At 30.3% G+C, this 14,401-nt stretch overlaps 2 protein-coding genes across 2 annotated transcripts; one reads left to right on the top strand and one right to left on the bottom strand.

Annotated features, from left to right (window-relative positions):
• Positions 1-1,152: 1,152 nt before the first annotated feature.
• On the bottom strand, positions 1,153-9,490 carry LOC124532522 (zinc finger protein 43-like). Its single transcript, XM_047107455.1, has 11 exons — positions 9,179-9,490; positions 8,745-8,945; positions 7,648-7,681; positions 7,105-7,330; positions 6,725-6,979; positions 6,467-6,640; positions 5,727-5,930; positions 4,347-4,517; positions 3,671-3,860; positions 2,191-2,352; positions 1,153-1,324 (listed from the first exon to the last, which is right to left on the bottom strand). The coding sequence occupies exons 1-11, from the start codon at positions 9,305-9,307 to the stop codon at positions 1,271-1,273; spliced, it is 1,800 nt and encodes a 599-aa protein (XP_046963411.1). The 5' UTR covers positions 9,308-9,490; the 3' UTR covers positions 1,153-1,270.
• A 446-nt stretch (positions 9,491-9,936) lies between these two features.
• Positions 9,937-14,349, top strand: LOC124534419. Its single transcript, XM_047110295.1, has 2 exons — positions 9,937-11,204; positions 11,285-14,349. Exons 1-2 carry the CDS (start codon positions 10,149-10,151, stop codon positions 11,558-11,560), a joined length of 1,332 nt encoding a protein of 443 aa, XP_046966251.1. The 5' UTR covers positions 9,937-10,148; the 3' UTR covers positions 11,561-14,349.
• The last annotated feature ends 52 nt before the right edge of the window (positions 14,350-14,401 follow it).

The following is a 14,401-nucleotide window of genomic DNA, read 5'->3' as shown; positions in this document are numbered from 1 at the left end:
CTCATATGGGATATACATACATAGACTACACTAAAGTTTAAGCAATTGTTTTTGAATCAATTACGTAATGAACATATGTATTAAGTTTTACAACATAATATAACTTTATATGATATCATAAGAATAAAGTTTTAAATGAACTTAAATTATATTAGAAAAATAATTTAGCTTAGCTTTTTAAGAAGTGAAAACAAATAGCATTATATATTAATAAAACAGTATTGTTTGTTCAAAATAACAAACTAAATCTTTAAAAAACTCGACTACAAATTGTATGTATAATTTTAACTAATGTATAAATAAATCGTTAATGTCCATTTAGGTATTAAAAAACATACAGTATAGTATATGAATAGCTTGTTAGTGTACCTATGAAGAGTCTTTCATTTAAGCCTTTTCAGGTAATGTAAATAGAAAATGTGTCACCCAACAGACGCGTTCATTTGCTACCTAGAATAGATACTACTTATATCTAGAATATTTAAACGTCAATTAAATATTTAAGTCCAACTCAACGATTTGAGACGCCTTTATTTGATAGTTGGTTATTTTAATCTAGCAACTCTATTGAAAATGAAGGATTCATAATTTTAACTCATTAGTTAATTTCACAATAAATTAGTAATCCCTTTTTATTTAATGAAGGATTTTTGTGTATAAATCTTATTAGACGACATTGCTGCCATTTTCTTTTTGTTCTTGGTTAAGTTGGAACAGATAAATCGTCATTGGCGCCACTTTTCAATTTTTCAGTTTCATTTGGATTTTTAAGACTGGGTGAATAATTATTACGATTAGTACTTTTTTAAATAAATTAAAAGTTTTAGATATTTTTGTATTGCTCGTACAAGACGAAAGAGGAAATCTGTATTATGTATCATTTAATTTCAAATTGAAATTACCTACGTAAATTAATTGATAAACATGACATAATTACCTTCCTATCCAAACTACGTAAAATATACAGATTAATTTGCGATTTAATTATTTCATTTCAAAATTTATTGATAATTTATCAAACAACTTCCTCACTTAAAATAAATGTTTAAATCAAATTAATTGGTTGTTAAGGAAATAAAACGGACTTTAAAAAATCTTGATCCTTTTAAAAAAACAGTCATAAAAATCATTTTTTAGGTAATAAAAAACCAGTTAATTTTACAAATAACTTTATTTGGATTTTGAACCTAATATGTATAACAATTAAATAATAGAAGAGATATTTTTCTAATAAATGAAATGTAATTCGTAATTTAAATACTTATGTATATTAAAGCGCTTCCACATCAGCTTTGGCGGGAACCGCATCATTTTTCAGATAGCCCTGTAATAATACCTTATTTATAAAATATAATTTATTTGGACTAAAAAAGAAATGCCATTAACGCCATTTTATGGTTAGAGGCCACAGAAAATAGGCATATAGAAAAAATAATAACAACAACAACACCAGCCTGTAAATTACCACTGCTGGACTAAAGCCTCCTCTCCCTTTAAGCAGAAGACTTGGAACATATTCCAACACGCTGTCCCGATACAGGTTGATGTAATACACATGTGGCCGAATTTCTATAAAATTAGGCAATTGTTTTCCTTCACCACCGAGCTCGAAATTAATTATAAACACCATTTAAGCACATTAATATTCAGTGGTGCTTGCCTGATTTTGAACCCGCAATCATCGGTTAAGATGCACGTGTTTTAATTTGGACCATCTCGGTTCTTAAATAAAATAATAAACATTCCTTAATCGCCAATGTTCCATCAATCATGGAAACTAAGTATTCTCGCACTTTTAGTTCTTTAATGGTAGATTAAGTGCTGAGTGGCTTGCAAAAAGACTTACTACCAAGTGGGTAAATATGGGTTGTTACGAGTAATATTAAATTACTTGGTGATAGGGATTTGTGCAAGCACGTGTGGGTAGGTACCACCCACTCATCAGTTATTCTACCGCCAAATAACAGTACTTAGTATTGTTGTGTTCCGGTTTGAAGGGTGAGTGAACCAGTGTAACTACAGGCACAAGGGACATAACATCTTAGTTTCCAAGGTTGGTGGCGCACTGATGAAAGGAATTGTTAATATTTCTTACAGCGTCATTGTCTATGGGTGATGGTGACCACTTACCATCAGGTGGCCCATATGCTCGTCCGCCAACCTATACCATAATAATTAAAAAAAAATGACCTCTTGCATGGAGACGTGTGTGTTGTAGGAGCAGTACTGGACCGTCATCTTGTCGGGGTGACAGCGCAGGCGGTGCGAGCGCAGCGTGGACGCGTACGAGAAGCGCTCGTCGCACCACTTGCACGTCAGCGGCTTGTCGCCCGTGTGCGTGTACATGTGCACCTGCAACAAACGCGGACACGTGTAACGCGGACATAATGTGGAACCAAAGATATATATACAGATGTAACATTAATAAAGTTGTCTTAAATTTTCGCGATTATTACACATTTAAATAAAACTAATTATAACGGATGAATCGCGTATATTAATTATTTTTTAAACATCCCGACTGACTGACTGACGGGTAGTCTACCCGTGACCACGAACACTGCTAAGTGCTCGAAACGTCGGGATGTTTAAAAAATAATTAATATACGCGATTCATCCGTTATAATTAGTTTTATTTAAACATTAATAAATTCACTCTAATGCCTATTTCAATGGAAGTAGGAAAGAAGATAAAGAAACCATAGAATTTTTTTTATATTTTACGCTACATCCACGGGCTCACAGTTGCCCGTGCCTTTTTTTTTAAATATAATTTAATATTTTTGTGACAATTTTTGGCGTACAGAGATTTACAGTAGTTACTATTCTAACATTATCAGCTTTAGAAACCATAGATTTAAGTATTTCTTACTATTTGCTAATAACTCAGCTATATTGTGAGCTATTAAGAGTTTATGATTGATATTTCTTTATTTAGGATAAAAAAATATTGCAATTTTTTTATTTTCCATTTTAATTTAACTTCCAAAATAACGATAACAATTTCGTCGACGTTCATAACGCCATTTTTTCGCAAATCCCCAGTGAATGACACAGATTAATCAAGCTCTCTACCAATGATATCGCATCAATTCGCTGTCAAATGTTGTTTAGTTGGCTTTTTCTCATATGGTTGGAATATATAGGTTCAAATAAAGCATGATTTCATTTGAACTAGAGAGGTATCAAGTTTTTTAAAAAAATAAATATAATATAATATAAATATAAATAAATATGAGACAACATCACATACATTACTCTAACCCCAATGTAAGTAGCTAAAGCACTTGTGTTATGGAAAATCAGAAGTAACGAAAGTACCACAAACACTTAGACCCAAAACAACATAGAAAACTTATGGTAATCTACATCGACTCTCTGAAAACCGGTGTACAAACCACTCGACCAGGGAGGTCGTCAAAATTTTATATTTATTGTTCTAATACAGTAGAAAGGTCTCAAGTTAATAATCGAAATGTAGTACTAATAGTAGTAGATACAAAAGTAGGACAAATCTCGTCGTGTCTCGATGGTGGGGCAAGGGCTGGATTATGTAGTACTAATTAGATAAAAAAGTAGGGCAAATCTCCTCCCGTCTCGATAATAGTAGTAGATACAAAAGTAGGACAAATCTCCTCTTGTCGCGGTGGTGGGGCGAGGGCTGGCTTACTTTGAGCGTCTGTCGGCGCTTGAAGGCCTTGTTGCAGTAGGAGCACACGTGGCGGCACTTGTCCTCGTGCACGAGCAGGTGCTTGCGCAGCGTGCGCCGGCTGTTGAGCACGCGGTTGCACACGTAGCACGCGTACGACGTGTCCTCGTGCGTGTCCATGTGCGTCTTCAGGTTCGAATATGTTTTGAATCTGTGAGCAAAATCTAAATATTAGTTTTAAATAGTAAGATAAACCAGAACAGTTCTAATAGTTTGACTGAGCTCCATGACATGGAAACTTTACTACCCATTCCTATATTACCTACCTATAGTAGGACACAAATTAGATGTCGCATCGGAAAAATTCGTAAAACCGATCACATCCGAATTGAGTACGCTATCCGAAATTATCAAAATTTATTTCTGATGCGAATATGATATTTACACAAACATAGTAACTTGTAATATCATACGACCCAATATATTCGTCAATTTGACGCGTCGATTTACATGCACTTGCTTTATCTGACGCGTGAATCTATAGCGACGAATAGCGTCGAATGGCGCGATAGGGAGCTATTTGTATTGGTCGTGTAAACCGGCAGTGATCGGTTTTATTTTCATTCCATTGCATTTTCCGATGCTACATCTAGCTTGTGTCGTACTATACCCTATTAGTGAACACAGTGCGCCTTACGGCTTGGAGCACTTCCGGCAGACGAAGGGCTTGTCGTCGCTGTGGATGGCGCGGTGCTGGCGCAGCTCGCCGTTGGTGCCGCACGCGTACCCGCACAGGTCGCACACGTAGCTCTTGATCTTGTCGTGCACCACGCGCTTGTGCGACGTCGCCGCCGACGGGGTCGTGAACCTGCACAACCATTATCATATTTATTTCGAGTTGGCACATAGTGGAAATTGTGTGTAACTAGTATTTTTTCTATTATATATACCTGCACAACCATTATTTATTTGGTGTTGGCACATAGTGGAAATTGTGTGTAACTAGTATTTTTTCTATTATATATACCTGCACAACCATTATTTATTTGGTGTTGGCACATAGTGGAAATTGTGTGTAACTAGTATTTTTTCTATTATATATACCTGCACAACCATTATTTATTTGGTGTTGGCACATAGTGGAAATTGTGTGTAACTAGTATTTTTTCTATTATATATACCTGCACAACCATTATTTATTTGGTGTTGGCACATAGTGGAAATTGTGTGTAACTAGTATTTTTTCTATTATATATACCTGCACAACCATTATTTATTTGGTGTTGGCACATAGTGGAAATTGTGTGTAACTAGTATTTTTTCTATTATATATACCTGCACAACCATTATTTATTTGGTGTTGGCACATAGTGGAAATAATGTGCAACAAGTATTTTTTCTATTATATATACCTGCACAACCATTATCATATTTATATCGAGTTGGCACATAGTGGAAATTGTGTGTAACTAGTATTTTTTCTATTATATATACCTGCAGAACCATTATTTATTTGGTGTTGGCACATAGTGGAAATTGTGTGTAACAAGTATTTTTTCTATTATATATACCTGCACAACCATTATCATATTTATTTCGAGTTGGCACATAGTGGAAATTGTGTGTAACTACTATTTTTTCTATTTATTAATAGGCCATCTATATATAGTAGGTGATAGTAGGTGATATAGTAGGTGATCATTATTACTTGTTGTCTTAAATTTTCGCGATGATTACACATTTAAATAAAACTATTTATAACGGATGAATCGCGTATATTAATTATTTTTAAACATCCCGACGTTTCGAGCACTTTGCAGTCTGCCCGTGACCACGAACACTGCAAAGTGCTCGAAACGTCGGGATGTTTAAAAATAATTAATATACGCGATTCATCCGTTATAAATAGTTTTATTTAAAAGATCATTATTACTCTTAGACATTGTCAACATAAAATATTTTTTAACATTAACATTCCTTACATGGCTAATGAGTCACTACTTTTTTGTTACATTTAATTTTTTGATATTTTAAAACTCCTTTGCTAAATAATTAACTAAATACGCTTTACACTTACTTCAGCTCACATATTTCGCAGCTATATATTTTTCTTTCCTCTATAGGTATATGTACACGCATATGTGATTTCAACGAGTCTTTTGAAGTGAAGATTTTATCACAAGAAGAACAACAAAACTTTCGTTCCGACTTTGGCACATGTCTCATTTTATGTTTATTCATAGCAGCTATTGTTTTCGTTATTCGTGGGCATTTGTCACAACTGAAAAATAAGTTATACATAATACATTATAATTATAAATTCAATTTTATTTTATTTCTTAAATAAAGAACATATTTATGGATGAGTATTCATTTAATTTGTTCCAAATCTAAATATATACATAAACTTATATAGTAATTGAATGATATTGCTTATAAGATGAATATGAGATTAACATCTCAATAAAATTGTTATCAACTGTTGTGTTAAATTTTCGGAAATTAATTAAATTTGCGATGTGATCAAGTTAACATCTCACTTTTCAAAATAATATTTTCATAGATTATTAGACCAATCGCTTGACCATCTTATTGAGAACTGTAGAACTGTGCTGAATGCCACTTAATCGTAAGATACTAGGATAACTGATACTAAAATTCATTCCATTCAAGTAAAATTTAATTTGAGCTTGAGCTTGCACAAAACTACAGGATTGGCACCAATAGCTATTTATATCAGTAACATTACATTATTGATGAAATTACATGAAATGTATTCAAAAGTGTACATCAATAAAATAAAAATGATTTACTCACCAGATAACATTTGGATTTTTGTGATCTTGTACATGTTTATATAAAACTGATTTAGACTTAAGAGTAATACCACAAATACAGTTGACCACTGGTGTTATCTTGTGCTCCCGTTCCGAATGTGACTTTAAATTATACCAACTCTTACATTGCTTTTGACAAGTAGAGCATGTGAAACTGCAATCAATTAATCAAATACATATTTACTATTGTCAATATAATTAGAAAAATATAATAATCCATTATAATATTTTATCATACTTTACAAAATCTGTGACATTTAAACTTGAATATTTATTTTCATTCTGTTTATCTGACTCAGATTCTTCGGTATCCTTTTTGAGTTTTCTACTTTCTATCCTGTGGTCTGACACATGTTTGTAAAGAACACTCTTCGACCTGATTATAAAGCCACATACACAAAACAAGACCGGTTTACTTTTGTGGATTTTTGCATAATGGACTCTCAATCCACTCCATGTTTTCACAGCTTCTTCACATACACTACATTCTAACCTTGAATGTTAATTAGCATTAATTGTATATTTTTTTAAAGCTGTCACAAATTGAAATCAAAAATATATATCAACTGATTTCAATTAAATATATCATCATACAAAACTTACTTGCTAGTTACTTACTTGACAAAATCTCTAATGTTTAGATTTGATTTCTTTAATATTTTTTTGAGTTCAATTTCCTCTGTTTCACTTAATACTTTTCTTTTAGTCTTTTTCGCTTTAAGTTCTTTCAGTGTTGCAAGTGTCATAGCATCACTCATTTCTTCATCATCATCATCACTATCATTTTTATTATCATAATCTTCAGCTTCAAAACCAGACATAGATTCATCATTATTGATTGCACCTATAAAATTATCTCTGTTATTAAAGTTTATTAATAACTTAACTTATAAATTAATAAGCACATACAAAATCAAAACAAACTTTTTAATCCAATGAGCTTTTACAAATACTTTACAAATAATATGTATCCATTATACTTTGATATTTTAGTTTTTTTTTAAAGACCAAACAAAACTAAATAATTACCAATATTTTTATACTATATAAAAGGAAAATATTTTATAATTCAAAAATGTCTCATATTTATGTATAATATTAATAAATAATTATACCAAGGACGTACATATAATTTTTAAGCTATATTTTTTTTATACTCACTCACTAAATCATCAGCAGTTAATTCATGTTTAACCTGAAAAAAATAATTTTAATCAAATTATTATTTTCATTTTGACATAACAAACAAGTTACTTAGTGAAATTGTAGTTAAATTAAATATTGTTATAGTATGTGTTAAGTTGTGAGCATTTCCAGGTCTCTTTGAAGGAATGAAAGTAACCTTGGGGGCTTAAAGTGTAAATGTTGATACTTTTTGTGTCCCACTACTATCCCTCTGTGCTCACGACTTGTACCAGGTAAAATAAAAGTAAAACCAAAATTTCTTATTTCTGAACAAATACTTGTTAGAGATTGGAGCTTAAATATTCTACCATTTTTCTCTACTGTGAGCTGCGGGTTTTATATTTATGAGAATTTCAGCAAAATACAGGGGCTTTTTTACATTTTCTTTCAATATTGTTTAACATGATGAGAATAACTATAAACATAAATGAAACTGATAGTTATGAGAGCATTAATGAGTTTTTGCTTGTCTGCATTCCAACTCATAATCATTTGTTAATAGACACACATACTTCATATATTTTTAATCAGTCAATTCATCTTTTTAGCTGTGACTATCATATTAACAAATCAATGTCACTATATTTATTAGTTAAAATACTATATGTGTATGTATGTTTAATCTAATGAAATCCTAATTTTATTATTAAAATAAACATTATATTAGACTAAAAACAATGCCAGAAAATTAGGGACACTATTCATCCTCCTGCCCTTTTCCCAATTTTATTTGGGGTCGGCGCAGCATGACTTCTCCTTCCATACTTCTCTGTCAAACGTCATCTCACAACTCTACCCGTGGGTGTCGTAAGAGGCGACTAAGGGTTTATATTAAGGCCCAATGCATATCACCTGCACTTTGGGCCACCCCTACGGTGACGGGTAAACCACCACAATAGCATTCCCAAGGAGGGTTAGTGTCAGGCGGGCGGCCGACTTTAAAAATTTAAGCCGAAACTTTTAGCAACATGGACAATTAGGGACACTATTATCAAATAATATTGGCTACTATAATTTAAGTCCTCTTTAACTCCTTATTTAATTATTTATTTATAATTGCAATATTTAAATACCTCTGACTTAATAGGTGGTATATTAAAATCAATTTCAGTATCTTCTTCAAGTTTTATTACATATTTTTGACAATTGTCTAAATACATTTTCTTTAATGTTTCTTGAACTTTAAAACATTCTAAAACAAATAACTGAAACGTAACCATTTTTTCTTCACAATTTAGACAAACTTTAGTAGGTAAATCATCATGTTCAGCAACCTGGAAGTTGAAAATGTTATTGTTTAATATTATGTTTATGTATATTTTTTTAAAAGATATCAAACTAACAACTGGTTGTTTATATCTTGTATTTTAACTTTAAAAACGAATGTATTTACATATCTAGAAAACAATGTCAAGATTTAAAACAAAGCAATTTTTTCTCATAACTTTAAGAGACTATAATCGTTTCGCTATGACAAAACAAGATTATAGTAAATTAAAACACTTACTGGTATTTGCATAAAGTCTTGTATCATTTTAAGTATATTTTTATTGTTTTCATCTTTAAAATCCTTAGAAAACTCATCCTTTTTTGCACATAATCGACACAATTCTTTTATGTTCAGAGCCATTTTCATTATTCAGAATAAATATACATGGTCACAGAGCAATAACTAAATTATAAAATATGTAATAACATTGAAAAAATAAGTAAATGTGAACATATAACTTCTAGTTTATACATAAAAAATATAAATAACACAATACTTGTAACTTGTAAGATGTTTTAAAGCACGAATGCAGATAATAAAAGCATCACATCACACAACATATTATAGACTATTGTCATTTCAATAAATAGTATTGAATTTATACCACTAATACGATGGAATTTACTAAAATTCTTTGTTTCCTTACAATAAATTTTATATTGCAGAAAACTATATAAACTTCTATATAATTATGTATATTAAGTTTAGTAATAATTACAAACAAATATTATAAAAGCTAAAAGTATAGATCTACCCGATAGATATTAAAATTGACAAGTTTTGAATATTGATATTGAATAACACCGTATATTGTACAGATCAAGAGATAGGAAGCTATTTATAAATATATATTTTTTTACTTTTTAGACTGTAAATTAACCGTTCTTAATAGTTCAATGAAATAGTTTTAAACATTCATTCGTTTTTACCAGACAAAGGTAAAATAATCTATAATCTGTGTATTTGATCTGCGTCGTTCCAAAGTTTCCAAACTTCCAACTGTCATAGCTTGAGTTGATGTTTCTGAAGTGTAACGTAAATAATTATAAAATATCAAAAACGTATTGCAGTAGTTATTGTTTTAATATTTCATAAATAATGAGTATATTTTGATATGGAGTTTCTAATATGGATCTACACAGCAAAATATTTTGTCAAAACCTATATTTTTGATTAAGAATTTCGTTTCGCGCTTGTATCTAGCAAAATGGATTTTCACTCAGATATTGTTGAAACTGTTACGCCATGCATATCATACGAAAACATGAACTATTGGAAAACTGAAGATAGTGGTTATCATACTCCGGGATCATTAGAAAGCTCAGAAATTTCAGGTGAAAATTTCAATCATGCAATCTTTAGCGATAAATTAAGTTTCACAGGCCAGTTCCAAGTTGATTGCTTAAATCTGTCTAAAGACTTTAGTCCAAAGTTAAAGTATAGTAACGGTTTAATAAGATCAAGTGAAAGTTATAATGAATCCCCCCAAAACCGCAGAGGTATTAAGCGGGCATACCAGGAAGAAACAGAGAACACAGAGACAAGCTATAACTCTGTTCCAACTCCCACTAGTATATTATCAGGAGGTTTGCGTATGCTGAGGTGTAGTGACAATCATACATTAAATGTTAGTGTTTCTTCTGTAAATCTAGGCCATACAAACATTTTAGAAGCTGAATTACTGTCATTAAATGATCACATACATCTCACATACCCAACAACACCAGTAAAAAAAATTTGCAGAAATAGTTGTAAACTAAGCCCATTCAACGCAAGAAGACTATGGAGAGACAGAGAAAATTTTGTAATACATTCTCTTACTTGTGAAACCCGAGAACTGCAACCATTAACAAAATCTCTTGGAACCACTAACAAAGCCAATGTGTTTCAATTTAAACATAATGAAAAGTTTGATATGATTAAGATGTTATACCAATATGCAAATGTGATGCCTGCAATAATGAAAATATTTCAATATCTGTCTCATGAAGATGTTCATAATTTCACTATGGTCAGCCAACTTTGGCAAAGAGTGTGGGAAGATGTTAGTAGGGTAAAAACAATAAAAAGGGAATATGTACATTTTTTAAAAAATGCTAGGGAAAATCAGGAAAACAAAATGTCTACACCAAAAAATGGTTTTAAACAGCAAATGAAGCCATTAATGGAGATTCATAATATTCAATATAACAACCAGCAAACCAGCTCTCAAAAAAGCCCTCCAGGGACACCCAGGACCATCAAGTTTAAAAGATATGCTAAGGTAAAATTTTTAAAAACAGCATAAACATTACAATTTATTTTTATTAAAATAAATGTATAAATAATACTGTATTTTTTTAGGCAGCTGCATTGGATTCACGTAAACAGTTACCTTGCATTAAGTGTCAACGACCTGCTAAAGTAACAGAAGAAAGCTCGGGAGAGGTGTGGGTTGAATGCACAAGTATTACCTGTTGTCACCAGTTTTGTAGGCTTTGCATGGGGGAAAGACATTCAGATAAGAGGTGTGTTCAATATGACCTGGATGGGCCAAGTCCATCAAAAAGACAAAAAAGCACATATTCCATTGGTACAAAAAAGAGTAGAAAAAACTTAAAAAGACTCTTGTGCCCCTAAAATTCTTAGAAACCTAATTTTTATACCAGTGATTCTAGTAATAAAATGTAAGCATTTCATATCCAAAGATATGATTTAAAAAATCATTGTGTGAGAGATTACTATGATATAAATTTATAGTAATTGGGAAAAACTATGGTCTGATAATGTGCCATTTATAATAAATAATATATAGCATTTAAATTCATTTTTTGCCTCATCAAGCAAGTCACAATATCTAAAAACGGTAACCTTTGTATTTTAAATTATTATTTTTATTACTGTCTGCTGTTACTTAATAGTTACTTTATTTTCTTTATTTATTTATGATTGTAACTATATTGTTTTATACCTTGATTTTTACAATACGAAAATATCACAACCTTTTTGCAGTAAAGAATTTTTGCTAAAATACAATTCATATTAATAACATGTTGCTACTGATTAATGCAAAATAATTACATTATAAATAAATAATGTTTACTACTGTAAAGTAACACTACAGAATAGGTGAATGTCAAAATTATTATTTTAGTTTAACAATAAGTCCGAAACTGAATTGTTTAGGAATTAATTTTATGTCTATTGATGGCACTCAAGTTAGAATAATGTTCCAGACTGATATTTTATAGCAATATATTGCTTAAATTAGGTTGTCAGTGTTATGTTTAGTATGAATGAGAGCTTAGTATTTTAATCTCGAATTTCTGTTTTTCATTGTTTTATATCTGAAATTTACTATAACTGAACCTTATTAAATAACAATAAGAATTGTTTAAAATAAGTACAAAGAATCATCAACTGTGATATTAAATATAATATTTCAGTAATTTCCATACTTTTTGCATGTTGAAGTAATCTTTAGGTTTTTACATTCTCAAATGTATTAGATTATTATAAGATCATGATACAGTTGTAAATGTTTAACTTACTCATAAGAACTAACAATGGTACTACTAAGTGAGACATCACAGCTATTGCATTTATTAGAATTTGTAATTAATAAGAAATTTCTAAGTATAAGTTAATGTCTGAACTCATCCAAACCAGAAATGAATACATTTAGCAATTACTTCGATTTTATCACATCATATAAATAATAGTCAAGATTTTTCTAAAATAATTAGCCTACAATAAATATTATCTTCGTTTTTACACAAAGGTTAAAAAAATTACAATACTCCTTATTTTTTCTAGTCCTACACGTTATCAGTTATTATCAATGTAACTAAAATAACTAATTAGCATTTTAAAATTTTAAATCATTATTAAAATTCCGCTGTGACACTATATACGTAATTGTTATAAATGTGATTGGAATCTTAAGATATTTTCGCCAAATTTCAACAACTTTGGTAGACGTTGAAGTTTTAAGAACGGTAGCGCGGGAAACCAGCTTGGTTACTTATATTCATCACGATCAAAACCTGTTCTTGAAACGGCAATACTTAACCAGCACAGCGAAAATTAAATCATATAAATACAATACAGAAAAAAAACTTATTAAGCGAAAATATATACAACAAGAGAAAAAGTTCGACAATATGACATTTTAATTGGTTTTGTTTATATAATTCACTATATTTGTAAAAACATTTTTTTAAACTCCAATATCTTTACATACACAATGAGAGTAATTAACAGCTATACATTCATATTAATTATGAAACAATTTTATATTCCATTAAACTAGTAATTTCTTGAGACACAGGTATATAAATTAAATTGTTGAAGTGTTCAAGGCAATGTTATAAGGTATTCAAACACGCAAAAAACTTAAAAAGTAACAGCCTCACATTATCTTCTCAGTTCTTATTTCATAATCATACATACAAAACCGGTTCGATTGCAAGATTCTCATCGTAAATTTATAATGATAATTTTTGAAGTGTTTTAGTTTTAGATAAATACAAGTAGTTTTAATGTTTTTAAATGTAATTATTTTAAGTAGATATAGTAATCTAGTAATATTTTTGAAAGAGAGGATGATGTCCAGGAAAGATTTTTAAAATAATAAATCCTGATATACGATTTTTCAATTGGAATGCATTTGGTGGGACTGCCTTAAAGTAAAACCGTAAGTTGCGAAGTTTTCGTTTAAGAAATTTTGCGAAAACGCATTAATCAAGATGGTGGCTGACGTTAGCTCCCTAAATATTAAAAACTTTGATTTACAATTAAGGGTGCCTACTAGATCTTCCTCTCTCGTATTTTGAACTAGATATAAAGTTTTGCAATCGTATTTGGACCAATTTTTCCTAGGTAGTATATTTTTTATCATTGAGATTTTAGATATGTTATTTCATAAAATGAAAAAATAATGAATGATCGTTGTTTAATGGCTTATTTTTGATACTAAAAACGTGTATTAATAAAAAATTACACATCACGAAGGAAACATGTTTTAGTAATATATTTTAATAATTTGTCATTCAAATTATGATGCCATAACAATTGTCAGTGCCTTTAGTGTGAAAAGAATTTATTATAAAGTTTCTAGATGTGCAACGTTTGTCTACGTAAATAATTTCAATTATTTTAATTTGTAAACACTTATTTCATGTACATAAATATGTAATTCTTTTACAAAACCCGTTGCTCATGTAAACTTATTTTAATTATTCCAATAGTAAATTTAAAATGGCACCTTAAAATTAGCAGCTTACGTGGTTTTCAAGTCTGTCACGAGCATTTTCATTTTAAAATAAGTTTATTATGTAACGTTCGGACACTCATAACGTTCGAATTTTATTGTAGTAATTGATCGGGTATTTTAATTTATTCTGAATAATTATATTTGATAATGATCACTGATGTTGCCTCAATTTTGTATTATTTTTCTTAAATGTATCTCTTTTTAAT

This window comes from Vanessa cardui, chromosome 1 (genome assembly GCF_905220365.1).
Source record: "Vanessa cardui chromosome 1, ilVanCard2.1, whole genome shotgun sequence".
Taxonomy (NCBI): Eukaryota; Metazoa; Arthropoda; class Insecta; order Lepidoptera; family Nymphalidae; genus Vanessa; species Vanessa cardui.
This window is presented reverse-complemented; position numbering and strand designations above follow the sequence as displayed.

Coding starts and splice junctions, on each gene's coding strand:
- LOC124532522 (XM_047107455.1), bottom strand. CDS start 9,307: ATGAAAATGGCTCTGAACATAAAAGAATTGTGTCGATTATGTGCAAAA. Junction 7,682..8,744: donor TACCACCTATTAAGTCAGAG/GTATTTAAATAT, acceptor TATTTTTTTCAG/GTTAAACATGAATTAACTGC. Junction 1,325..2,190: donor CACACGTCTCCATGCAAGAG/GTCATTTTTTTT, acceptor GTATTATTACAG/GGCTATCTGAAAAATGATGC.
- LOC124534419 (XM_047110295.1), top strand. CDS start 10,149: ATGGATTTTCACTCAGATATTGTTGAAACTGTTACGCCATGCATATCA. Junction 11,205..11,284: donor AGTTTAAAAGATATGCTAAG/GTAAAATTTTTA, acceptor GTATTTTTTTAG/GCAGCTGCATTGGATTCACG.